Genomic DNA, 27830 nt, shown 5'->3' with positions numbered 1-27830 from the left:
CATCAGTACCACCTCATACCAAAAACGTCTTATTTATTGTGGAGTAGCTTCCCTGACAACATTGCACTCCTTGAATTTCATTTCATGCTCTTTGATTTTATCTTACGGATAGGTACAGTATGTGCAGGTTTAAGACTTATCGGGCTGTAATATCAAAGATAAACCATCACTGTTGTGCTCTAGCGACCGGGTTTTGGTGGCGCATGCAGCTGACACTGCGAGAGCTTCAGTGAGGTGTCTAGTGCAGCTGGACTTTAAGGGTTCCTGCTGATCAGAGACACTTGGGTTTATATTTGTACACTTTTGGAGGCTCCATCTGCCAACTCAAATATACCTGATTTAGTAAAAAAAAAAGTCCTTGAAAACGCAGTCGGCCTGGGCGTCATTGAACAATACGAAAATATTGTCACTTCATCCTGTCAAGGCAAGGCTGCTGTCTAGGATAACATGGCTGATGAGATTACCTTGAACTAAACCTGCTGTGTGTGTGTTCTTTCATCCAGATGACACACTTAACAGCAGCATTGAGAAGATTGTGATTATTTTAAATCTGTGTTGAGTATCACTTTAAACTCTATTAACATGTGAAGCAATGAATGCATCTATTTTTAGGGAACAAATGGCAACAGTTTAACATCTCAAACAGGTAAATCTGCTTCACCTGATGGGCCAGTTTTACCTGTCTCTGTCCACTAAGGCCACACTAAATCACACGAGTTCATGGTGTTTTAAAGCAATCACTACGGTTTCAGTTTCCTGTATTGCTCAGCAGCCACCACTGTGTCATAAAAGCTGTCATTTTTATGTCACACCTCCACACAGGCTTGTGTGTCGAGCTTATTCAAACAGCTCTGACCCTCAGCTGCTTCTCTGCTGGGTCGTCTCCTTCATCCCTTTTTCACTCTGCTGTCCGTGTAACAATATAGGAGAGCAGGCGATCTCCATATCTGAGATGGGACAAGACTAAAGGCCCCATTCACACCACATGAAACACACCAGCTGCAGTATTAAATATCCACACTGTTGTTTGGCAGTGAATGGTCGCACACTGCTGTTATCGTTGGGCTGTAACCTCAGAAACAAGGACAGGCCGAGTTGCTGGTAGCAGCAGGCTGATCCAGTCCCAGTTGTAAATTCCCTTCTGTAGAAGTTGGTTGTTTTGACAATTAAAAATTTTACATAATGTGTTTTTTCCCCTTCTAATCCTTTAGTTAATGTGTGACATTTGACAAGCTAGTTACGACAGTAATGTGCAAAGTGCTACCTCCTCTCCCTGCTTGGGTTTTCTCTCAGTGGAGAGGTCACGGCTAGATTTTTGTTTAAAAAATCTTGCACGTTTGGACATCTTCTCTGCCGTAAACAGTTTTCTTGAAAGAAACATCTTGAAATCGAGGACGACTGATCTCACGTATATGTACAACTGGTCAGGAGGATAGGGAGAAGAGCTGCGTCCAGGGAATAGAGGGTCTTGATGTGAACAGCGAAGTGGTGTATTACGCGCTGATAGTCACCTCCACTAACAACTCCACACTCATAGAGATCCGCTGGTTGCCAAGCAACCAATTTTTATCCAATGACTAGTATTTCTGTGCCATTTTGGCAAAGTGGTATCTTCCCCAGCTCTGGAGATGGATGGGGTATTTTGGCTGCAAGCAACAATCTTAATCTGCCTTCCTGGTATCAAGACAAATTGCCTGAATAATTTGGGGTCATTGTTTATTTATTTTCGATGTCCAGGTGCAGACACATGTGCCAGGAGCTCGTGTCTCTAACTGTCCGTGTAGTCAGATTGTTGAAGAGCTGTGCGGGTTTCTGTTTAATTCCTCTTATGGAGAGGAACTATTTTGATATACATTTACGGAGAGAGTAAAAATAACCTTTGTATTATTAAGGAAATAATCCAGTGCCACTGGTGCAACAAAGCATGTTTACATAGCTTTCGTTATATAATATAAAAGTAAAAAGCAAACGATAATAAATAAGAGTGTGCTTTCTTGTCACTTTCACTGGGCGAGTACAACTTATTGTTTTTGATTTCTACCTTCACAGTGTCTTGTTTCAGTGAAGTCTTTGCCTACAGGTCAAGTTTTTAGACACTGAATTTAAGGATAGCAGACGTCATTTACTTTACTCATCTTGTATCTTAAAGATTATTCAGTCCCCAATCAACTGAAACTGATCACAATATATCTGGTCAAATTAATGAGTGTTACTTATTTCTTTCTTTTTCAGGAAAAGAGGAATAGAAGTTGTTCAGGTAAGTGGAAAATATTTTTGGTACTTTCTTGTTATTACAAAACAAAGTTGCCCATTTTTTTTTATTTCAGCTGTGAAAGAGGTTATTTTATTCAGATTCAGTGTTTTGCAGGGTTGAAACCACACAATTTACTACATGTCCATATTTTTTTAGATTTCCACTGTAACTGTGTAATCACTGTGAGTGTGTTACCGCCTACACACTTGCTTCACGGTTTAGTTATTTTCATTCTATAAACATCATCAGTTGCCGTCTAACAGACCAAGAGCTACGTTCATTGTTCAGCTGTGATGCAACTTATCCCAACACAACATTTCAACACCTGGCTTCAACTCTTGTTAACTCTGTCAAAGGGATCAACTTTGGGCATGTGTGTGTGAAGTTGTGCTGAAAACTCTTATTAGTGGTAGAAGTCATTGTATTATCTGGCATCAGTAATTATGGATTCTTTTTTTTTTTTATGAAAAAAATGCCATTTTTTGTCAGCATTCACATGTTAATAGTAAATTACAGTCACTTTATTGTGTCAGGAGAAAGGGGCAAATGAGTCATCTGTAGTAATGACTTAGCTTTACTACAGGGTGGTGCTGAGTTATATGCTCAGGTAAATGCTGGCCTCAGGCAAGTGCTGTCACTAATGGCTGTTGCATAGTTCAGACTCTGCAAGTAAACACAGCACAGACAGATGCATAAGAGCAATAGTTGCTAAATCCTGGGATCTCGGTGCTGAAAAAGTACTTGTCAGTCAAAGTGCTCTCTGCCATTGAGGGGGAAATTATCCTCTTCTCTCTCTTTTTTTTTAATGCCATCTCTCTCGTCTTCATGGGAGGTTTCCCCCCCCTCCCTCACTTTGAGGTTATTATTTTCCTCTCACTGGCCTGACGATATCAGCACACCCAGAAAGAGCCTTGTCCTGGGAATAGTCCCAAAGTAAGCAGGGCTTTGTTTCCCACTGCACTTTCAGCCCCTCCTGGGACAGAGCAGATCCTCCCAGACCCTCAGCTCAGGGCGCTCGGGGACTACAACAAGCGCTCAGCTCTCCCAGTCTCTTTCTCTTTTTCCCGGACTACCTGTTGTTTACTCATTCTTCCTGCAATTCAGCATAAACTCACTTTATTTTTAACTGAGCCGTCGCTGCCAATTGAGAAAACTCAGTTTACTCAAGCACCCAGAGGTGTTTTTCAGTCCACACAGGGGATTCGGCAGCCCAGGATGCACCCACTGCCAGTCGGTGCCTGTACCGCCGTGACTGCATCACAAGTGAAGATAATGGCAGCTATTGTAATGCCTTGGTGTTGCTGTGTACAAGGCTGTCCTCTCCTATTGCCCTAGTGGACTCTGAGCACAGCAGCACTAACACTTCCCCTTAGACTGCTATGTTGCAAGCAATTCTGCATTTACTAAAGCCAGATTATTTCACATATAACGTAGCAGTAGAGATTACTTTGTTTTATACATTTTCCTCTGTGTGTCTGGCAGTTAAAGTCCTGAAATGTTGTTGGTCTATCTCGGGCCCAGTCATGCTAAATCCTTAGACAAATATCCACATGAAGTAAGCATCAAACATGCGGAGGGGACTGAAGTGGTGGCACATTGCAAGGAAAACATTGAGGCTTCCAAGTGAAGATGCTTCCCTCGCAGACAAAGTTTTCAGCTTGCTTTGTTTATGTTTTATTCATTTGTGTTTTTGAGGCCTTGAGGGTGGGTGGGAGTATTTCCATTATGTGGCTATCAAGTGCATTTAACCTTCTCTGGAAGGCCCGAGTAGAATAAACCCTAGAATTTATCTTTTGCTGCCAATTTAATCGTCTAACCTTGTCCCTGTGCTGTGACAGACTAGCTGATCCTGGTGATAACAGCCCGACCTTGGATATGCTAGGATAAATTACCTCTAACCCTTGCTGCTTATATTGTTTACAAAATAAATACAGGTTATTTCACCTATTTGTTAAGTAAATAGCTGGAACAATATAAGTGTGCTACAGCTGAAACAATTGGTTGAAACTGTCTTGGTAGTCTGTCTGATTATTATTTTTTTTTATTACAAGCGATTTCTCCTTATTTTATGGTTTGGGGCAGTTGGAGTCTAAAGACGTCACTGCGTTCCTGAGACAGTGGGAATGTTTTACTGTTTTTATATGTGACATATGTGTATAATAATGTATAATAGTCAACAAATTAGTTGATATAGGAATAATTGTTAGTAGCAGGGAAGTGATGTACAGATAAGTCACTGTAATTCCACATAGCGATGGTATGGTATTTGCCACAAGAGGCTGGATCCTCCAGGGGGTTGGTAGTGGTTATGACGTCACTGTGTGAACAGATCTTTGCTAAATCTGGCAGCCGCAGGGACTTAATGTTATATTTCCATTTCTAGTGTGGGAAAATGATCCGTTTTTATACCCACCAGGACTGACAAAAGTGGAAAACAACAGACGGTTCTTGTGTTTGACTTTATACGATTGCCCCTTTAGCCTCTTGCAGCTTTCCACTCCAGTTCTTTTTTTCTTTTTTTTTATAAGTAGCCCATTATCACGCTCTTCTTGTCTCTACGTTTCCCTCCGCCATCATTCCTTTCCCTCCTCCCAAGCGATTTTGCACCAGCTCATCAATACTGACCCCTTCGCCCTGAGCTCATGAGAGCCATCCTCCCTGTGCTCTGTACATTAGCCTGTCTGTATCACAGAGCTGATGAGATTAACTCACTAGGCTGGGCCTTGAGGAAGCCAATATTCGCTGCAGGAGAGAGAACCCATCACAGCAAATGGCCATCGTTTGAGTGGGCTGTCCACAGAAACTTATTGAGTTACTGTTTTTATTATATGCTAAGTGCTTAAGAATTTAAAGCTAATTTCCGCCATGCTACTGTATCTCACCAACATATTGAATTTGTGGAGGCTGTCAAACAAAAGATTGTCTTTGGAGGGAATTTATTGATCCTCCAGTCCACTATGACCCAAAGACAGCTGTTGGTGGCTATTAGCATCAAGCAACGTTAGAGTTAATTTGGAGGGGGAAAAAATAGAAAATGTACCAAGAGCCTCATCAGAGACGTTTCCAAAACATCACAAACAATGTGTGTTGAAGGTGTCTTAGTCACACACACACACTTCCTCCGGTTTAAAAATAGATATTTTTCTGAAGTGCTGGAAGACAGGTGTGTGGGCGTTTATGAGAAGTCTGAATGTTAAGGGTGTGTGGATGATGAAGTCAACTTTACAGTGACTTGACTTGACCTAGAAGAGATTTGGAGTCTCTTTATTTCTGAGTGAGATGCAAACCCACCTGTTAAAATGTTTTATAAGGAAACACTCTTATCCTGCCTGCAAAGTCGCACACTAAGTCCTGGTTATCCTCATATTATACTCTCCATTTTTATAAAAGCTGAAAGAGAGCTGCCTCACAAGCCTCCGTTGCGCAACATATTCAGCAGGAGAAATGTCTTGGTAATGGGAGGACTCCAGGGATGCTGGGAAGACGTCCATTAGCCTAATGAGCTCCCAGTGTGAATCTCCATATGATTTTTGGCTGGAGATTAACCTTCATGTTGATCTCGTCTCGTGTGCAGTCCTGTACCTCCAGTGAGGTGTGGCTAGCCGGTCACAGTTTATCTCAGAGACATATGTTTCTCTTACACTGGGGTGTCAAGTGCCACACAGCATACAAAATAAATCATTCATCACGTCTGTCTGCACTCTACCCACGGTCTTGCTCTGGGCGAGCCTGACAACAAAGGGAAAGCCAGGTGAGGTTTGATCCAGCTGAGGGCAGCTACAGAGTCATCTAAAGAATAAAAGCAGAGACAAATAACTGCTCCAAACACCGGCTCATGCAGCTTGTGTTCAGTAAGTGGACTTGTGTTGAAAACTGAATTACATCATGAGCTCTGTCCTCGCTGTTTGCTCTCAAAATCACCGTTCTTAGATTTCCCCGGGGTGCAGCTCGGTCCCACTGTGAGGCTAACATCAAAGCTGAAAATATATCGGCCCTGACCTGCCCTCTCCCTCCACGATTCAGTGTGTTTTCTGTGCTGTCCATCACCACCACGGCCCGCTGCTAGCTCTCAGTCCCAGGGGAGATTTGCAAAGACGTCAACTGACATTTCTGCTTTTAGCATTTCGCGGGACATCGCTGACTTTACTGCTGGGTTTTTGGATGAGCTCTAAAGCAGGGTCACTCTGTCTGAGCACAGGGAGAGGGCAGCTTCATCCTCTGCAATGTGTCTTTGCCAGTGGGTGTTGACCCCCATGATGTAGAGGACTGTTTTTGTTGAGAGGCCAGGCCGTGGACGGGCCCTCTGTGTTGTGTAAGCAAGAGATTAAAAGCCGTGCCTCAGCGGAGCACAGGCAAATTCCCATCCACCCAGCCCCGTCGCGCTGACACTGCTAGCTAGACAGAAAACAAGAGCGACCGCGGCGGTTTGTAGCGACCTGCTGTACCTCGCGTCCTGTCACCACTGCTGCTCACAGCAGCCAGCGCTGTAGACACAGTGATCGTTTATCCACAGGTGACAACACATTTTATGAGTGTTGACTTACCAGCACGGTGCTATTAAGGTCATAGCAGCATGTTTATGTGTGTTTTATGCATCTGCCATATGTTCACACCTCTGTGTCTACGTGTCTCTCTACCTCACAATCCTGATTAACCAGCTGAGCTAGAACATAAGCCGAGTTTATGCAATCATACTGTTTGATTCCTGCAATGCATTGATGCTGTATTACTTAACATACTGTACATTGTTGTGTATCGCAACTGTGCATTTTATCTACAGTAAGTTTCATATTTTATTCTATTCTTGTAAATAACTGTATATTCCTGAAACATTTTGGGACATAACTATAGGTTTGTCTTACATCTCTATTTTTGCATATTCTTCTACTTTTTTACCTCGTATGTTACAAATGCTACTGAAACAACCAAATTTTCCATGTGTGGGACTAATAAATAATCTTATGTCATAAGGCAGTGCATCTTAGTTAGTAGAAGGATGTCTGATAAATGATTTCAGCTAGCTTCATCCCTGACTTTTCCAGTGTTATGTGCCGCTGCTGCTCAGTCCTAGCAAACCGTCTGGAGTCACTGGGCACATTTTGCCCTCACTGGCTTGTGTACGTTTTTGCAGCTCATGTTGGCGTGCTGCTTTCGAGGCTGTAGGGCGTGCTGCTGCTATAGGCGGGAGAAATGGAGCGTGGAGGAGAATGAAATCCAACAGGATTAAAATGAACAGATAAATAAATGCTGTGTTGATGTTGCATAATGAGATCTATAGGGAATACAGCTTGACCAGAACACTGATGTTGGCATTTCTTGGCATACTGTGTTCACACACACAGTAGTGTGTGTGTAGTGTGTAGTGTAGGATGTGGCTGTTCAGCATAGCGAGGCTCATATTCTCTCTGTCAGACTGAGTCCAAACAATGTATATAGCAACTATCACAGGTGATATATCTACGCTGTATCGGCTGATGTTTAAAGGTAGAGTCTGAAGGTTTGTTTGTTGTAGTTTGTAAACAAAACATTCAAACTGGGCCCCTCCTCTCAGGCTCAACTGTGCAGCCTCCTGCCCCTGACAGCAGCAGCAGTTGTCAGGTTGCAAAGAAAAGGGCCGGAGCCATGGGCCGATAGCCGGTCGTCACTGGCGACGGGAGCCTGAAGAATTATGCTGTAATGATGAGTAGGAGGGCTGTTGTGGTGAGCTGGGAAGCAGGAGCTAGTGGCGGATGCTAGCCACCACCGCTAGCGGGTGTTAGCGGCAGCTGCTAGCATCCGGGACAGCTAGCGGGGCTAGCAGCCCTCCTAGTCTGCCGCACGAAACCTCACCTGAGCTCTGTCATTGGCTGGAGAGAAAACATGACTCTCCACCCAGAAGCGTCTCTGTGACACAAAGCAAAAGACAAAAATACAGGCGGGGGGAGGGGGCTCTACACAGTCACCACCACACACGAGTAGAAACCTAGGTGATGATTTAGACGGATTTCATTTGTATAAGTATAGCGTTTATTTTTGAGCAAAAACCTCCGGACTCTATCTTCAACAAATTTACCACTGTGCAATTGACCTTTTAATGCAGGACCGAGCAAACTTAATAATTACTCATCCATCTATCACACATCTTTGAATCATTAACCAGAAAATGACGGCTCTGACTTGAGGCCAACCCTTAACCAACGGAAACTCTGTACAGTTTTACAGTTCTTGCATTGATCTACGCCTGTGTGACTCAAGTGTATTCACTCTGGGGTTTGTGTACTGTCCGAGCAGAATAAAGGACAGTGCCTGTCTCTGGCTTATTTGCACAGGTGTTTCTGAATTATCTTTTGTCTGAAGCGATCAGGTGATCTGTATCTGCTGATTAGCTAATGAGCTCGTGTACAGCTGGGGTTACGCAACATGCAGCCCTGAAACCACTTCTCATTACAATGTTGATGTGTTGGCTCGGGTTTCATTTTAACTGCCTCTCAGAGTATTTTAATTTTCCACCTTCAAGGAGCCATAATCTGCTGTTGTCACAGTCTTGGCCTTAATAGAATGAATTAAGACTGTCACAGTTGTGTTACCGCTGTGGGAAAACAAATCGCCTAAAGTTGAGTGAAAGATTTCAGATAATTAGTTTTTTTTTTTTTTAAATGTACTTTTACTTCCCTATGGCTATTTTCCATTTCTAGCCACATATCAAAGACTGCTCTGTGTCTTAAGTTTTCTAACTTTGAAAGTCGCCTCTCACACAGACATTACTCAACTCCCCTTGTCATCAGTCTGTACAGCCAGAATAGAGGCCTCTTGTGAACTGGACTTCATCCACTGAGGAGTCATCACTGGTTGAAATCGTAGCATCTCTCCTCTGTCCTTTGTAGTATTCCTATATTTCTGTTTGCATGTGCCTGCAAGTGCTGACCCACATAAGTCTTATCACGCTTGGAGAGCTGGTTTGACTACTTGTGAACTACTTGGCCAGAGCAGCCACTCTTTTCAGCTGCAGTGAACTTCAAACGAATGCTAATTTGGCATTTTTCTCAGAGGCTGTCGAATATGCTCAGAAAGTCTGGAAGCCTGGCCAGTGGGAGATAGTTTGCAACTCATAGTAAAATAGATGACATCAGAATAAATCCTCATGGTGCAATTCCAAACAAGTACAACATGAACCCTGGCTGTGCCAAAGTTGGAGCTGTAAATAAAGTAAAATCAGACCTGATGCTGTTTTATAACCAAAAAAGCAGAAAACGTATGTTTGTTTCTTTTCTCTATTGACACACAGGGAGTATAAATGAGGAGGGCAATGACAGATTAACGACTTTCCAAAATAACTTAACCTTTTCTTAAAAATATTCTCACATTCATCATCCAAGTCATTTATTTGACGACACAATGAAATGCCACATTATTGTGAATTCTGCAGTTTGTGTATGCTGTGTGGACTCGATATTTCTCGTCCCCACTGTATTTGAGACTGGGTGTTTTGAATAACAGGGTCCATCAAGCGCAGCTACGACTCAGGCTCATACATATGGTAATTGGAGGTTTTTGTACATTCTCGACTCCCATCACCAGTGCTGCCTCCTACCTAAGCCTGGTCAGTGAAATGGTGCATGTATAAATACTGTCAATAATGTAGCAGGCCAGTACATATGATAAACTTCCCCTTTTCAGCTTGCAAATAGGATGAGTGTGGTTTAAATAAACAGTGGGTAAAACAGAAACAAATCACCCAAAGTTCGCACAAAAAATGGAAATTCTTTGCGTTTGTTTAACAATTGCAGTCAGCAGTGCTTTCGCAGGCAGTTATGGAGACAAGTTCGTACTTGTGGACTGAGGGAACTTTGGAGACTGAAAGGATATTTTTCTTTTTGAAGACTCTGGCCGTTTGTGAGAACATGCTGATTTTGATTTTGTGTGAAGTACAATATACCGCTGGTTTTATGGTTGAGTTAGTCAGAAGGGAAAAGCGAGGGGAAAAAAACCTTGACAACTCAAACTCTTGACATAGTGATTTATTTAACTGTTGCTAAAATTTTATTCACCAAGAATCTGATTCATATCGAGCATCTGCACTTTTCTATTCCAGCGATGAATCACTGCAGTTGTTTGAGAGCAGTAAGTTGTTAAAGGCGGTCGGATTTCTGTCACTCCTTTTCAAATCATCACCTCTTAGCAGGGTTTGGAACGAACGCTCTTAATGGATGAGTGCTTAGGTTTACCATTTCTAAATGTGGTAAATGTACACCTGAGAGTGCCGTTGCCCTGTTTGCTGCATAATTCTTGACCCCGGGTTGTTCTCTTCTCTGCTCAGCTGGATCTCAGCCAGCCCCTGGAGGAGCAGGGTCCCCTGGATGTCATCATCCACAAACTGACTGACCTCATCCTGGAGGCCGACCAAAATGATTCACAGGCCGTTCTGCTCGTTCAAAGAGTGCAGGTATGTGTCTTAATCCTCCATCCTCTCCCCTCATTATTCAAAAAAGAGAAGATGAAGTGTTCATTTCCACTTCTTGGAAAACCTGGGGTTCAGCACGTCATTTTGGAAATGTTAGGAAAACATCTTTGTTCAACTTTTCACATTTGTTTTTCCCAAAGATTTTATTAAGTTTTTCTCCAAAGCAGTATTGTGACAGACAAAGGAAATTAATAAGAGCAAAAGTAAACAAACAAAACAAGATAAACTAACTAAATAAATTAAATAAAGATAAAGCATAACAGGGTGTACAGTTTAAGACACTGAAATATATTGCTGCAAATTCTCAATCACAAGGAGAAGGTGGGTGGTCAACTATGGATCCCATCACTGCCCGGCGTCTCCCTTAAACTTAACACGATGATCTAGAAATGGCTGCGTTAACCCTCTTTACATTTGTGACCATGTAATGAGATTGTTATACTTGCTCCGTGCATTCTAGTTTTGACATTTTAAACATGAAAGTTGATATTTCTTGACCTTAGGAACAGTATGTGTGATAAAATAATTGTGTGATAAAATAATCTGATGGGCATGACTCAGTGATCATATGGCCCAGTCATTGTCAGCACACATGATATGGAGGAGATTGAGCAATCTCTTCAGATACAGTTTTGAAATTGGAAGAAAAAGTGTAGAAATTCTGTCCGTTATTGTTTATAGCACAGTAGTGGCACTGCTATAGGCAGTAAAGATTTATGGAGGAGTTTTATGAGTGCAGTTAAATGTCCCGGTTCAAAGATTCAGATAAAGTGTGTTCAACACATTAAACCGAAAGGCCAAAGATCCTTGACTAGGTTACATTAAGAACAGTAGCTGCTAAATTTGAACGTGTGGTGACGCATTAAAACTTGAGAACTGTCACTTGAAGTTCATGAAGTTTTTCCTCGTTCTTCCTTAAGTGAGAAACATCTCACATGGGCAGCAGGTCACAGCTCCAAATGTGGCACTGTGAAACACACTTCAGGAAATGGTTGCACGTTTGTGTGCATCTGTGTATTCATTAATCTGGCAGCGCTGTGGCTGGTGTGAAAAATTAATTTTCTTTCACCGGCTTCCACTGAATTTCTGTCTCTGCATGACTGAGAGGAGCTGAAGTCCTGATCAGCATCACGTAGTTCTGTCAACATATTCCTGACGGCTCAGTTAGGAAGGACAAACAGGATGTTGCAATAACTTCAACAGCAGAAGCTGGTCAATATTAACACATGACTGCATTTGGACACTTTTATGGTAGACCATTGTTAGTCTTTTTGAAGCAAATGCACACACCTTGTTTTTTTTTTTCAAGCACAAAAAAAGAAAAACACTGGAGATAAAATCACAGGGTAAAGTACAGAAGCACTACCCACCCTGTGAAGACAGGAGCAGTAGTGATCATATACAGTTATGACAGTGTTTCCCACTAATCTCCAAGAAGTATGTGCAAATATAAATATAGTAGTTGTTACAAAAACACAGCTACACATTTCTAGCTCCATATATTTTCCAGTTACAGGTGAGAAGACAGAGGATATGAAGCAGTGGGCATTGGTTTAACTTGGCATCCATCCACAAGCAGCATCCATCCATCCATCCATCCATTGTCTATACCGCTTATCCATGCAGGGTTGCGGGTGGGCTGGAGCCGATCCCAGCTGGGGCGAGGGCGGGGTGGTTCACCCTGGACAGGTCACCATTCACACAGTTTAGAGTCACCAATCTGTGCTTGTGGGAGGAAGCAGGCAAAGGGAGAGTGGCAACCCAAAAACCCAGCGCCCTCTTGCTGGGAGGCGATAGAGCTTAAACCACTGTGGCACCGTGCACAAGCATAATAAATAACGACTACACACATCGGAGTTGAGCTTTGACCCATGCATCAACAACATTAACCAATACAGTGTTGACCTGCTCCTTCCCTACTTACCTCCTTCAGCTCTTTTTTTATGATCTCCAGTCAGCTGGTGTGTCCTGGTCGTAGCCAAAGGTCTCCCAACAGCCAGGCTCTGTGCACTACATCTCTAAAGGATGTTATTGTTTTAGCTACGAGCAGAAGTCTGTAGCTGTGGCTGAAGGTTTTCACAGCTTTTGTGTCTCAGTCCTCTTCAGTTCAGGTCATTCACCTGAACACAACTGTCATGTGTGATTACATTTCTGTTGGAAATATAAGCGTTGGCGTATTTCTAATAACACGTAGCCGTGATCATAAATAACCTTTAGTGTGGTGGTGGAATAAGCTTTCCTCTCTAAAATAGCTCTATATTCAAAACAAAATGTCAGGCTGGGATGCACTCTGGTGATGAAGGGGCCTGAGGTGTGAGCCGTGTGCACAGCAGACCCGGGACAAATATCATTTACAGTTTTCTTTTTTTCCTTTTTTTTTTTGTAGATCACTAGTAGGAATCTGAAATTTTATATCTAAAAAATAATGATAAATATCTCTGACATCATCAGCTACCTAAAAGTTGTAATTGACAAAATGGAAACATACCAGTATTTACTATATTGGGTATGAGGTTGTAAACTTTTAACAAACATAAAGACCCAGCAGCTTTTGCTTTAACTATGATTGTTACATAAATTAGGTCTAGTGGGCTTCACAGTGATGGACAGCTCAGGAGATCGGAGTCGATGTGGTAAATCACACCCATCTGGTTGTGGTTGGTGTAAGTGCTATAAACTATTTTCCACTCCAGGTTTGATGCCTGCGGCGCCACACACGGCTACCAACTGGTGGCACAGATTAGATCCTTTACGGACCATATTTTCAGAGAAACTGTTTTTTCCCAATGGAAACGGATGAGCAGAAAATGTGCAGCCCTCACACCCACTCCTTTACACCCATGCTGACATACGTCTGGCTCTTCTTCTCTCTCAGCACCTGCTTGCCAGCGCTCGTCTCTATCTCACCTCCTCCCGCCTGTCTGCGTTTAACTGCATTTCTTCTTCTGAGATGCAGAAATCGGCAAGTGACAGTCCTTATCTGCAGTGTATTCCTCTAAACTCCTGGAAGATTAGTTTGGATTTATTTTTTTGGCGGCAGCATGTTTGACGTTACGTAATCGCTCAACTGGCTCTGATCAGCGTTGCCCGTTAGATCCCAGCAAATCCTACAGATGGGTCCTCCATGTTAAGGCATTTGTTTACACGCCTTGTGCGTCAGTATGTGTATGTATAATAAGAGTCAGTTCACAAATGGGCGTTTTTTTCCCAGCTGCGCACGAGTTTGATGTCTGACATTGTGGCATCGTGTGTGTTTAATTTCATGTGGACGTGCATGACAGTGGAGCTGTGATGTGAGCGGGCAGACTGTTTGTGTAACACGCAGGCCGGCCAGCTCCACCTGACAGCGTTTGTGAGTCAGTAAAAATTGCTCTGAAGGAGCGGAGAAGGAAACATGGAGAGCATGGAGGGCCGCAGAGGGAGGTGGTGTGGGGACAGAGCCAGAGGAGCGGGGAAGGGAAGAGAAGAGAAGAGAAGAGAAGAGAAGAGAAGAGAAGAGAAGGGGAGTGGAGTTATGTAAAACAGCAAACCTCAGGCTGACCCAACAGCCCGCCGTGCAGAGATGTAGTGATGTAACCTACACAGACCCGCTGGCATACATCTCATACTCTCCAGCTCGCACACACATATACACACACATGTGCGGGATGATGCATGTTGACCCTTCAACTTAGTGTTTGTGTCGGTAATTTGCTCACTTCGCTGTGTTTGTTTAACATTCCTAATCTGTAGGTATATGATTTTGTGTGTGTTATATGTCATGTGTCATGGCAGATGGTTTCACATGGGGTGCAGCCTCGGTCTGTGGTTTGCCTTTTTTTGCACGCACAGGAATAATTTACAGTATGCTCTAGTAACACAGTTACGTGTGTGCATAGTGCATACACACACACTTTTTTTTTTTTCAATCAGAGAACTTGTTTTTTCCAGATTTATTTCAGTTTCTTTATGAATGTTTATCAGAATTGTTGACAATTATTATTGTAGATGATTCGTAGTCTAATGCTTACAGCTCTGCACAATAATTTTTAGTAGTTTTAAAAGAACTCTGAAAATTAAAAATTGATCAACAATCGTCAACGACTTCTACTGGAACTCCAAGGTTAGCTAGCATATCATGCCTGTGGAGTTTTTCTTTTATGAATTTTGTTTATGTGAACATAATATAGGATAAAAAGTAAATTTAAATGTTATTAAAATTATTACACTCTGTGTTTCAGGACTATATTGATGCCCATCCTGAGACCATCGTCCTGGACCCTCTTCCAGCCATCCGAACCTTGCTGGACCGCTGCAAGTCCTACCAGCTCATCCACAGGATAGAGAGCTGTATGCAAGGTAAGGCATGGCCAGGTGACAGGGCTCAGTTTGAATTATATTTAGAAAATAGGGCGGAGGCGTGGGTGGTTTTTAACACAAAGGTCAAATCTGCTGATATTTGACACATTCATCTTGCTTTCTCATGACCAGCACTGACCTTGAGGGAATTATGAGAAGTAAATGTCAAAAACAGAGGAAGCTGTTGCAGCGCCCAGTTTTTGTTCCCCTGCTCTACCAACGTGTCACGTGCTCTATAAACTGTTTGCTGCCAGTTAATACCCAATTTAAATAACTGCTCACTCAGAGTAGTCATTACGTCACAAATAACAACATGCAGGTTAGTTTTGCTGTGTCATTTTGCAGTGTCAATAGTCTGTACACAGTGCATCATGGGTTCAACACCAGCAGGGTCTCTGTTCCTCTCCTTGTCCTCAATGTGATATAAAAGTAGAAGTTGTTTAAAAATAATCAAAGAACTGTTGATTCGGTGGAGACAGCTTTCTACCTTTATTTAATGTGTCTAATTTTATTAAGAGGATGGTCCTGTGTTAACTGAGGGATCTCTGTCTTTCCTCTTCACTCCCAGAGGGGACACGTGGGTAACATATGACCGTGCTGTCGCCTCTCGCCTGAATTATGTTACGCGATGCTTCCGAGCAAATGTTTAATTCTTGCCGGCAGTGCACTATGCCGATATCATAATTCCTCTCTTCCTTTTCACGCGACAAAAGAAGCTCTCTGTGCCCCCCCGTCCGCCCCCTCCCCGCCTCTGTCTGAACCCAGCATGAACTTGGCTCTGTGTGTTTCCCACTAATGGATCAGAACTCGCCCTCGGATCCGTCCAGCAACACGTCCTGCCGTCACAGAGTAGTCAACAGGCAACGTGTTTTTGGCCAAAGGTGGAAAAATGCAGTGACGACAGGAGCACATTCCCTGCCCACACACTCGCTGTAAACACACCTGTGACTCATCCACATTTCCTTTACCCCCATACATGGCAGGGAGCATAAACCCTTTAAGTGCTTCTTCACAGCGAGCGTCCATGACTCTGTGAGGGGCTGCAGCCTGGTGTCAGAGCAACGGATCAGAGGCGTTTCAGCATGTCGGCTCTGTCAGGGGTTTCCTAAAATAGATCCACCGAAGACGTCGTTTTATCCAAACAGACATGATGGCTGTTACGTAACAAAGAGTATAAGCTGCATTGCTCTGTCTCACTATGCATATTTGGTTTGGAGAGGAGGAGGAGGAGGAGGAGGAGGATGGCTCACTTGCTGCATTTATCGGAAGCTTTTTTTTCTCTCCTTAGTCTTCTTCCATTAATGCAAATGGTGCTCTCTGCTCACACTTGGGCCTGCATACCAAACCTGCTTGACAATTGTAGTCGGTTTTAAACACAAAGCATAGAGTGTAAGCCTTTATAATCCTAGACCATACCACCATGATTACAGGAAAAAAACTGCATGTGACCAAGGTTGGATGTACTCTCCTCTGTCAGCAAAAAAGAAAAAGAAAATAGTGAGTGCAAAAATGGGTTAAGGTTGGAGTAAAATAAAGGATAGTGTGAGAGTGTGGAAAGTCCACCTTGTTTTCTTAGGCACAGGCACTTCCTCCTCCTTATCAGCAGAGACCATGGAGTCCTGGAGCAGCTGCCAAGGCAACCCGGCACTGAAAGGCCGCAGAGAGCCGAGCCTGCCATGCTTCACAGTGTGCATGATGACTCAGAGTAGTACTCTATAGGAGGAAGCACTTGAAGGTGTGCTGGTGCTTTCTCTGGAAAAGCGAACGTTATTTTATCAGTGGAGTGGCCTCTCGGTGTTAACAGGCCCTCGGTCACAGTACATTTAGCTGCCGCGCTCCGAATTGTTTAAATTCATATAAACGCAAAGGACAAAGAATCAGCTCGTTCTGATGTTATGTTTAAGAGAAAATAGCCAGACAAGGGCCACATGAGCGCTAATGGATCAGTGTCACTGATTCATAGTTCTGCTTATTGGAGCTTTGGCGCTGCTCTGTTGTCCTACGAGGTTTTGTGTTTTCCAATGCGAGCCAGAGCAAGGTAACTGTTTATGTTACTTAGTGGAATCCACTGGTTCCTGTGTATACATGAGTTTTGATATCTTGGACTGTTTTTATAGATAGAAACCGTTGTCAGGTCAACTCTGCTATAAAAGCCTCTGTCAGGCTCAAGTCGTCTGCAGCTTCAGATAAAAAGATTTCTCCTGAATTTAGAGGTTGCGTCTCAGCCATCGAGCTCAGACCTTCCTGCAGTGTTTGTATATTAAGCAGATGGTCCCCGCGTTAGCATTAATCCACACCTCCGCATAGACCCGACAGAGCAAGTGTCCCATTTATGATAGGGATCAATATTTAATCATAGTTGCAGCATGTCAAAGACAGACACTCAAAGACCCAAACACTCACCCATGTCCAGTGAGTCAACGTTTCAGGCCGACAGGATTTCCCAGTTTGGCTAGAAAGGTTTTCTACTTGTCAGCTACGACTGCACTTTGTCCCCGTCATTAGATGATGGATATCCCAGCAGAACCAGTATGGGAATTACCGTATGTGGGAAAACAAATTGTAATTTTTCTTTTCAAAATAAATGACCAATAATTGTAATTGGAGCGTAAGCCTCTTAGAGCGGCCGATATTGAGAATTGCATCACTCCCAGGGCATAGCCGTGTTTGGAGTTCAATTTAAAATATTGAAAATCCTGCTGCTTTGCCTGGAGGGATGCAGAGAGAGAGAGAGGATGCTTGGGTTTCTAGGAAACAAGCTCTAAATAGCAACAAGAGAGTCCAGCCTTCCACCTAAACAGCCACGCACTTTATCAAGCTTAATGCAACTTGGCTCTGTGTCGTCCTCTGCACCCAACGCCTTAAACCAGACGGAAGATAGCGTCTGAATCGGAGGTGTTTTAACAGGCCTGTAGAGGAATTTCTTCTTTGTCCGTTCTCAGGCAAACCAGTTGTTACCTGTAAGATTAGAGCTGATTTATCTTCATGCATGAATATAATGTAACGGCACAGACAGATGAGGACACGCAGCTGACGTCCCGATGAGATAAAAGAAGAGACGCGCGCACAAAAAAAACAAAAATAACAGTGTAACTGGATAATGACATTTAAGAAGCATCTCATCACTGAGGCCCATAAACATTGTCCTCGGCTCCGCCGGGTCTGCTGCGAGCATGCACTGTTTAGACAGAGCCAGAGATTGATCCCCCCTCCCTCTCCTCCACCTCCTTATCCCCAAAACGTCAACCAGAGCCAAGCATGCACGCTATTGCAAACTTGGCCACACGCTTTCATCTACCATTCCTCCCAGTCTCTTTATTATAAATCCATAATTTGGAGCTTCAAATGTTTTCGGTTTGACAAGGTTTTGCTCTTTTGATGATTTTTGTTTGACAACATTTAGCGCCATCAGTCTTTGGGAACTCAGTGATGTAATGGGGATATTTTCCCTGCCAGACTGTTTTCTGAAAGACATTATGCTGCTATTCCTGTCCTGGTAAAATAACATCAGTATGATGTACGCAGTTGTAGCAGAGATGACCGATGGGTAACCCTCCAGGCTTCCCACTCCCAAAAGTGACCGGTTTCAGAGCCAACACTGGAACGGGCCCAGCTGTACGGGGAGAGGTTATAGAGCACAGACCAAGTATCTGCCTGTGAGAGAGAATAGGACTCCTCTGTGCTTTTCTGTCATGTCACTGCAAAAATAGAAAAAAATAGAAAAAACTTATCAAGCATGAACCATGCTTGATAAGTTTTGGCATGCTTCAGCGATGCGGATTAATTCTTTTTAGCAAAGACAAGAGTGTTTCTATTAGGACATTTGTTATATAGTTAATGGTCAAAGCACATGTTGCACTGGAGCGCTCCTTCATCCTTCAGGCAATTCAATGTTTTTTTTTTTTAATTATTATTATTTGTAAGAACACATCACATGGTGGATACTTGAAGGATTATTGAGGTTATCATGTCCAAGGTTTTACTTTTCATTTCCGTTGGCATCATTTCTATTTTATCTACAATATATGGAAACATGGCAGCCATCAGATGGGTCAATGAGCCAGTATTTAAACCAGATTATCTGAGCCAAAATAGCACAAAAAGAAATGACTACATAATGTTGTGCACACTGACACAATTAAAAATTGAAGTAATATATAGAGTGAAGAATTAGAAATAACAAATAATGGTGCATTGCAAGAATTAAAGTGTAGAGTAGTAGTTATCTGTTATAGATTGTATAGATTATTCTCCATATAAGTTTAGTTGTTGATTTGATTTTTTAAACCTGATCATTTTAAACAACAGCAGTTATGTGAGTACAGCTTTGGGCCGCAGCAATGTTACAATATTCTTTTTTATTTACCGTAATAGTTACTTTTATGATTTATTTCCTTTATTATCATAATATTATATCATAAAATATTGAAAATTACTTGTTCTCTTTCTTCCTCAAAAGTTCCTCCAAAGTACTTTTTTTTTTTTTTTACGTTTTATCCCTCCACCTGTCCCAACGAAAAGATTCCCGAAAACAAAAAAATGCCCAAAGTTATTCAGTCTGGTGTTAACAGAGGACGAAGAACCATCAAATAGTATTGATAGATTATTTACAGTTGAATCCAGTGAGTCTTAAAAATAACGTAACTAATCTGATGATAAAACAATAAAACGGTCACTTGAGCTCTGGCACAACATCATTATCAGCAACAGGGATAATGGCCGACACTATAGTAATAAGCCTGAATCGCTCCTTTGATGATACGTCTCTCTGGTCACTACATATGGTGCGGTCCTGTATCGGTGACAAAGGCCTTAATGTATGTGCTGCCTTATCTCCTCACGCAGCTGCAGCCTGTTTGGGCCGATTTTCCTGGAAGCTGCTCTACAGCTGGAAGTCACTGAAGTCGACTTTCCCCCCAACACACACACACACACACACTACCCATCCCTGTTCATGGTGGATTGTCTTCCCAAACTCGCTGCGTGGACCTGCTCTCTCTAGCTGCTGTGGGAGCTGTTGGAGTCAGCGGGCCCCCCATGTATATACCCAGAGCTCAACACTCAGCACTGGAGTTAATGTAGGCAAATGAGATTCCCCTGACCTCAGCACTGGCGGGAGCGGAGAGCCCTGCCACCGCCGAGGCCCACAGCACACAAAGACCGACGTGTTCCTATTGTGTTTTTGTCATTAGCAATTTGCCAGCTCCTGGTTTGGCCCCCTCAACTGATTTCCTGTGGCGATATCTCCATCCAGCTGCCTTATCACCCCCATGTACCTACTGTAGAGGGGAAATTACAGAAAACATCAATATAAACGTGTCCTGGGCCCTAATATACGTATACTGGAGTTACGAAAGAGGTTCAGGATGTTTCTAACTTTGAGTCTTATCGAAAATAACCAACGTGTCGCCACAGGATATGATGTAAAAACATGATGTAATCAAACGTGACGCAAACACGTGGTAGGCGTAGGTAGATGAGAGAGAGAGATGTTGTAATCTGTTCAGGTTGCAGCGATGTTAAGAAAGGTACGTCACTGTTCAAAGTAATTGCACCTGTTTGGTCTCCTGTTGGGTCATGTGAACTCCCAGCTATTGTCAGTGACTCAGTCAGGTGACATCTGTGACTCTGAAATATTCGCCGCTGGTTTGACTTGTCTAGTTCCCCATGAGATGGCGTGTCTTCCTTTATTTCAGCAATTTACTGTGTTTGTTTGTTTGTGTAGCTTGGGAGGAGCAGACAGGCCGGGCAGCTTTATTTGTTTGAACAGGAGTTATTTAACCCTGAGGGCCTCCGACGGCCTCCGCTGTGTTTGTTGTCCAAACCTGTCGCAAGGATAGAATATAAATATAACTTTTTGGTCCAATTAGGTTAAATATGGTGTGGGTGTGTGTGAGAGAGAGACAGGGAGACTATTGGACTCAAACAGGTCTTCAACAGTTTTTGCAGGATGTAGGCTACGGACGAGAACAGAAAGAATGGCTTGGAGCGCTGCTTTTTCAGGGAAGAGCTAAAAAATCTGTCCATGTTACTTTAGCTATTTTGGACACATTAGATTGTGTGTGTGTGTGTCACTATCCACCAGTTGAGCAGTTTAACAGAGAGCAAAGACCGACAATTGAATACAAATGGATTAAACACAAAAACACTACAAGTGATAGATATACCAAATGCAGGATACAGATTTTGTACATGGCTCCTATTACAGATTGTGAACTTGTAGTTGGCGGTACTTTATTTAAATTGATAGAAATGTGTTTCTTAAGAGTGTAAACTGAAGCTGAAATTATCTGCAAATCATTCACATAGTTCCAGCCCTGGAGGATTTGTTTCCAGAAAGGCCTGACTGACATTTATTCTCTTTACCGTGGAACATCTCAAAAGTATTTTCTCTCCGTCTCTTAACTGTATCAAATCACCATTTTGTTCCTTTTACTTCTCTTTTTATTAGATGAGAGGATTTGCTCTCCTCCATTCATGGTCCTGAACACTGAGTGCAGCCCAGATGTGCTGGAGCAGATCAAGAGGCAAGGACTCACATTCCCCTTCAGTGAGTAACTCCTGCTCCAGTCATGTTCTATAGATACTGAGGACTCGTTACAGATTGTTTAGGCCTCGTGTTGTGTTGTCAAAGTACCACGGTACTGTAACAGGTTGGGTAACTGTGCTAATAATTTGCTTTCCCTCGCCTTCATTCCTTCCTCAGTTTGCAAAACACGAGTGGCTCACGGAACCAACTCCCACGAGGTAAGAGGCCACGGGCTCAGAGGTCACTCACACCCTCTACTGTTTGCTCAGTGTAAGCAGCAACACCCCGGTCCTGTCACAGGATTGTCATTTAACTCAAGTCCAAACAACAAAATCAGATAAAGTGCTGTACCTCATTTATCTCTCTGTGTCAGCTGAAATCAATACTGGCTGTCAGGGTGGACAAATAGCCTTCATTCCTCCACAGACACACACAGCATTGAACCAAGTTGGGTTTTAACTAGACTTTTGTCTCTCTTTTTTTTGTCATTGACCGTGTCCTCCCGTCCACAGATGGCCATTATTTTCAGCGAAGAGGACCTGAAAGACGTGAAGCCTCCGTGTGTGATCCAGAGCTTCATCAACCACAACGCGGTGCTCTACAAGGTGTTTGTCGTCGGAGACTCCTACACCGTGGTGGAGAGGCCTTCGCTCAAGAACTTCCCTGCTGGACCAGCAGGTGAGGAGACGGGAGGCAGAAAGAGAAAAGAGACGGAGTTGGGTGGGGAAGTCCAAGGGCTGCAGACAGCCACAGTGGCCAGACTGCACAAGTTGCACGGCTTCTCCAAATTACCCCATAAAAGATCTCATAAAATGGCTTTACAGTCCCTGTGATTGGACCTATTCGGCCTTTTAAGGGTTGCAGCAGAGTGCAATTGAGTTTTGCCCTGTTGGTACATGCTGTCGAAAATAAACAAGAGGCTCGGTGTTTCTCTCCATAAACATGTCAGGAGCCTCGGCCGCGATAGGACTTTGAATACAGGGTTGTCCCCTGACACGGACGACTCCAGCATTTGCATGTGATAAACCAGAGGCCCTTTTTTTTTTTTTTGCAAAGCAGTGTCACCATCAGCGTAGTCGTCTGCTTTGTGTAACCGCGCAGAGAGAACAGTTGCTTTCAGCCTGGAATGCTGAGTGGCACGGCAGAAAAGCTCGGCCCTTGTCAAACACATAAAGCAACATACCGCAGCGTCACATCTGCACAGCGTTCGGGTCATTATGCTCGGCAGGTCGGGGCCATACATTCTGTCCTGTATCCGGAGAGCGGAGGAAAAGGCTGGATGGATGAGTGAGCGAGCGAGCACGACGGCAGAGAGAGAGAGAGAGAGAGGCAGGGGTTAGTGTTTGGAAAGAACTTAAAAATAAGGGTGTGAGAGAGGGTTTCGTCCCATTCAGCCTTTCTTCTGGGGCTTTCATCAAAGATAAACTGGTGTTTTGTTCATTCAGCCAGAAGGATGAAAGCCTCCGTCTGCCTAACACTTCATTACCACGACCCCTCGATGAGCTGAGGGCCTTATTTATTTGGACAGTGATGGAATTTACTTGTTCCCTTCCCGCTCCTCATCCCTCTTCCTCCCCCTGTACCACTCTGTACCATTAATCATTACAGTGATAACAAAGAAAAAACAGGGGAGGGGGGTAATAAATTAAGCAATCCTTCCTGTCATATTTATGACCGCCTCAAAAGAAATGCCTCGCCCCAGGCTAACATGTTATCTGTTGTTTCGATGCTCAGCATGACACAGTTATGACTCAAAGGTTTGACAGTTCAGAGGCTTCGCACCCGGCTGGTTCAGTATCAGCTTTCTGTTATTTTACACCAGGTGTTTGAATCAATAAATAAAGACATTAATTTGGCCTAATTGTGCCAAGTCACCTGTTGAGCTCTGCTGCCACCTAGTGCCTCAGATGGGAACTACAAGCATGGGCATATTCAGAAATCAAGTGTATTCAAAGTTGTTGTAAAGCCTCATCAGCTTCATCTTTTATTTCTCTGTTTTCTTTTTCAGACAGGAAAGCCATTTTCTTCAACAGCCACAACGTTTCCAAGCCAGAGTCGTCCTCAGACTTGACCTCGGTACGTCCAAAAACATCGCTGACTGCATCTCATGTGATTGTGCGACACATTCAGCTGCTGATGCTCTTTAGTATTTTATCTTTTTATCTCAGAGAGAGAACGTGGAGGGAGTGTCTCAGCCGCCCAGTGATGACGTCATCAGAGAGTTGTCCAGGTCTTTGCGGGAGGCGCTGGGCGTGTCGCTGTTTGGCATCGACGTCATCATCAACAACCAGACAGGCCAACACGCCGTCATTGACATCAATGCATTCCCTGGTGGGTGTGGCCTCTCTCTGTGTTTGACCTGTGACTGAACTGTACTAACATAAATTATTCCAGCTTCACAATATTCATGAATGGTTTTAAACATACAAACCATAATCATATAATGATTACTGGTACTGTTGTTTTGCAGCATTTTATACACTGTATATCTCTATCTATCTATAAGGGTGTAACTTTGGTTTAAACAATGGGGGATTAAGATCTCTGACTTTTTTTTTTTTTGCTTAAAAAAATATATGGACAGTGTGTCCTAATGCGTGGAAAACGGCTAAATCATTAACTTTGATAAAAGGACACGGCTATGGCTTTACCTCTTTATTTTGGCATTCCCATATTCGTTACAGTAGTAAAAGGTATTTCAGTCATTTACCACCATTATATTTAATGTCCTCCCCTAGCTTTAGCTCTAGCCACTAGCAGTTCAGCTGATCAGCTTGAGATAACAATTCACTTGCAAACTCAGTGATATGACTAGTACCTCATTTGACAGTGGTTTTTCTTTAGAATTGTTTGTTGGCCTTGTGGCTCTTTACATTATGTTTCTGAGCAGAATATGGGTTTAACCAGTTAAGACCGTTTATATTCGCCCTTGGCCTTTTGTGTATATATACATAAAGTATATAGAAGGTGAGGGCAGCAGTGTAGTTCAGAGTGAGGCTATGTGGGACAGATAAAATGCTAAAGACACTTGAGGTGTCTTTTTCCCAATGATCCTGATTCCTGAACGGTGTAAACTGTTTTTAACACGCTCTCTTGTGAAGCCGGATATGATTAAAGCAGTTCTACTCACACAAAAGAGGAATGGCCTTTGTTATCATACAGAACCGTCACAGTTTTGTTTTTTGTGTCTGTGTTTCCAGGTTACGAGGGCGTCCCCGAGTTTTTCAACGACCTCCTGAACCACATCAGCAGCGTGCTCCAGAGCCACAACCCCGACTTCGCCCCCGGGTGCGAGCAGCCCAAAGTTCTGCCGGTGAGCAGCACAGTACCCAACAACGCCGGCCCGCCGGCCCCCGGCTGCTGCGGCATGCTGGGTAAAGACGCCAGCGGCAGCCCCTGGATCGTAGAGGGCGACGGCGGCCTGAAGGGCCCGCGCCAGAGACTGGGCTGCAACTCGGCCATGTCCCCCAACTTCCAGCAGCACTGTGTCTCCACGATAGCTACCAAGGCTTCCTCCCAGTGACTGATCCCCCGCCCCCCCCTCCGTTTGATCCCTGAACAAAAAACGGATGACAATGGTGACAATAATAATGAATAATAATCATAATAATTATGATGTTAATGATGATAATATATCTAATCAAAAAACAAACCTTTTCCTATATAGTTATTGAAAATGATGGTGATTGGGTGTAAGCTTTTTTCTCTCTGTCTTTTTGTATTTTTGGCTTTGTCTAATGAGACTTAACAGTACTGTAATGTGAACTTTTGGGAACTTTTTGCCTAATAGCTGATTTTATTTTTCTCTCTCGTGACTTCTCTGTAATGAAAGGGTCCAGATGAGGTAGCTTATTGCGAATGGCCGATTCAGGACTGGAGAAAGATCTGCCACTAAATGTGCAATGTATGATCCCTTCTGTGTCACACACACACACGCACACACACGCAGACACACAGGTACGCACACATTGCAAACGGATCGTGCCAGTGATGTGTGTTTGTGCTCTGGTCAACATCACTGACTCCTCTGCACAAAGTGAGGAGGGGGAGCGGTGACTAGTGTTTGAACACTACTCTACAGATGGCGGCTGCTATGTGACTGTGGCCAACAGGACTGAGTCTGAACACGCACGACAGAAGATAGTTTGGGGTTTGTTAGACTGAACAAACAGGAGAGCCGTTTACATTTCAGAGTGCCATCACATATATGTTTAGTGTAGGAAGGACGACTTCAGAAAACAGCGTTTTCGAAGGGTAAAAAAGACGAAAAGTGAATCTCCATTATCACGTGACCAAGTTTTTTTTTTTTTTTTTTCTATGATTGTTGTTGCATCAGTGTTTCTTGGTCTCTGAGCGCTTAACTGTACGCCAGATCCCGGATGTTAGGTGTTCGACAGACAAACAAACAAACCACGTCCTTGTTGTGAGTCGCTCCACTTCAGGAAGACAAGGATCACATTCCTTTTTGTGTTTTGTGGATGTTTCCAGAGAAATTCCTATGATTTCTTCCGAATTCCAGTGGGATCTTGTGAGATTTCTCACATCACTTCCTGGTTTTGTCGTCTCCTTAAACCCGACTCTCCACATGTCTTCAGCACTTTTAACTGTAAAGTGAGACGAGCTTCTCGCCCAAGGCCTACTTGACCTATCAACAGACCTGGGGAGGACTGCTGTCACTTTTCATCGAATCATTGATTAGAAAAATGAATTAATCCTCTAAAACTTCAGTCAGAATGTGTGCGAGTACCCAGCTGAATTGGGTAAAAACGAGGACGTTCAGCTTTATTGTCTTGATCTAATCACACTCTTTAACTGTACGTCTAACAAGATGCAGTTTAATGAATCCCCCAGGCCACTTGGTACACTTGCTTCGAGCTTCATTCTCCGACCCGCCTTCTGTCCCAGCTGCTGTATTTGTGTCACGTGTTAAAATCATTTGGAGGGGGAGCGGTGGGAGGAGGTCCAACTCTTGTTCCCAGTGTTCACTGTGAGATTTTTTTACTTCGATTTTGTTAATATCTTTGTCCTTACATCTACTAAGAGCAACTTTATTTTATTGAGATTTTATTGGGGGGGGGAAATGTTTTATATAAAAGAAATGAAAGCACGTGATGTTGTTGAACAAACGGTGTGGACATTTATTAGAGGAATAGCTTAAAATAAAAAACAACGCAGGATGCGGTTGTCAAAGGGACAGAAGAGCTGGTGGTCGATGCTGCCCCTCTAGCATCTAGTGGGAACAAGCACCGACCTGCAGCGCATATAGATGATTACATTCCCCTGACCTCCTTCTCTTGTCCCAGAGAGCTCCTCCAAGCTCTTTGATTTCTTCCCATCAGTATCCGAGAGGACTGTCTGTCCTCTCTCTCTTTGTGATCTTAAATATTAAGCGTCACTGCAGCCATTGCACCAGCATCTCTCTGGGACAAAAGAAGACCAGCGACATTCTGGAAATTGGTTTTCATCACCAGACACATCATATTGTGAGATACGGTTATTAAAACAGGTCTTTTGTTCCCCACAATTGAAATGTGTACTGAGGCAACAGTGAATTTAAAATATTTGGATATAAGCAGCAGGTTCAGGGGAGGAAAATTTCACACACTTTTACCCCTGTCTTCACCGAGGAATAGGGGCAAAGTTGAGGGTGCGTTCCTGTTTCGGTTGGAAAAGGCTGATATCTGTGTACACCACTATACTGTGTCCTATCTCGTGTTCCTAATTGTGCTTCTAAATGAGAAATAAATGGTTCATTGTATCTTTGATCATTTCCGCAAAACCCAGACAGTGTCATCCTGCTCCCAGCTTCCACCTGAATGTTTACTTCTTGGGTGTCTTGTACAGTACGTGTATATATGCCTCGGCTTACATCCGTACAGTATGTTGTTTTGTATCAGTTCTGTAATTGAGAGGAATCCACAATTTTGTGACCTTTTTTTAATTAAATGGCCAAACCAACAGGGCGGATTAAACATATGAAACCTCACCTGGCTCCATGTCATTCAGTTCTGCTTCCTTATTCACTCGTTTGATAAATGAGTTATTGTTTTGAATATGGTGAGATGTAACATCCTTTTGAAACAAATGTCAGTGTTTTCTTGCGTAGTTGGTTACTTTGGATCATCTGTAAATTCTGCATTATAGAAACTGTTAGGTAGCGCTCAATACTTTAATTTCTTTCAATAATAATTCCTTCATCGAGTGCAAAGAGAAGACTTCAAACATCGTGCTGCAATTCTCCACCCAGCCTCCAGATGTTTATTGCTTCA

At 43.2% G+C, this 27830-nt stretch overlaps 1 protein-coding gene across 1 annotated transcript in view; it reads left to right on the top strand.

Annotated features, from left to right (window-relative positions):
• Window positions 1-27501, top strand: part of LOC311005229 (inositol-tetrakisphosphate 1-kinase-like) — a 30432-nt gene extending 2931 nt beyond the window's left edge. Inside the window, exons 3-11 of the mRNA XM_083997585.1 lie at window positions 2233-2257; window positions 10551-10676; window positions 14915-15032; window positions 21484-21582; window positions 21739-21779; window positions 22074-22239; window positions 23570-23637; window positions 23730-23892; window positions 24762-27501. Of these exons, the coding sequence (XP_083853711.1) occupies window positions 2233-2257; window positions 10551-10676; window positions 14915-15032; window positions 21484-21582; window positions 21739-21779; window positions 22074-22239; window positions 23570-23637; window positions 23730-23892; window positions 24762-25084 (1129 nt within the window). The 3' untranslated portion in view covers window positions 25085-27501. The remainder of the gene's footprint in view (window positions 1-2232; window positions 2258-10550; window positions 10677-14914; window positions 15033-21483; window positions 21583-21738; window positions 21780-22073; window positions 22240-23569; window positions 23638-23729; window positions 23893-24761) is intronic.
• The last annotated feature ends 329 nt before the right edge of the window (window positions 27502-27830 follow it).

Source organism: Trachurus trachurus, assembly GCF_905171665.1.
Source record: "Trachurus trachurus genome assembly, chromosome: 22".
Classification (NCBI taxonomy): domain Eukaryota; kingdom Metazoa; phylum Chordata; class Actinopteri; order Carangiformes; family Carangidae; genus Trachurus; species Trachurus trachurus.
The sequence above is the reverse complement of the archived record's forward strand: the minus strand, read 5'-3'. Positions and strand labels throughout refer to the sequence as shown.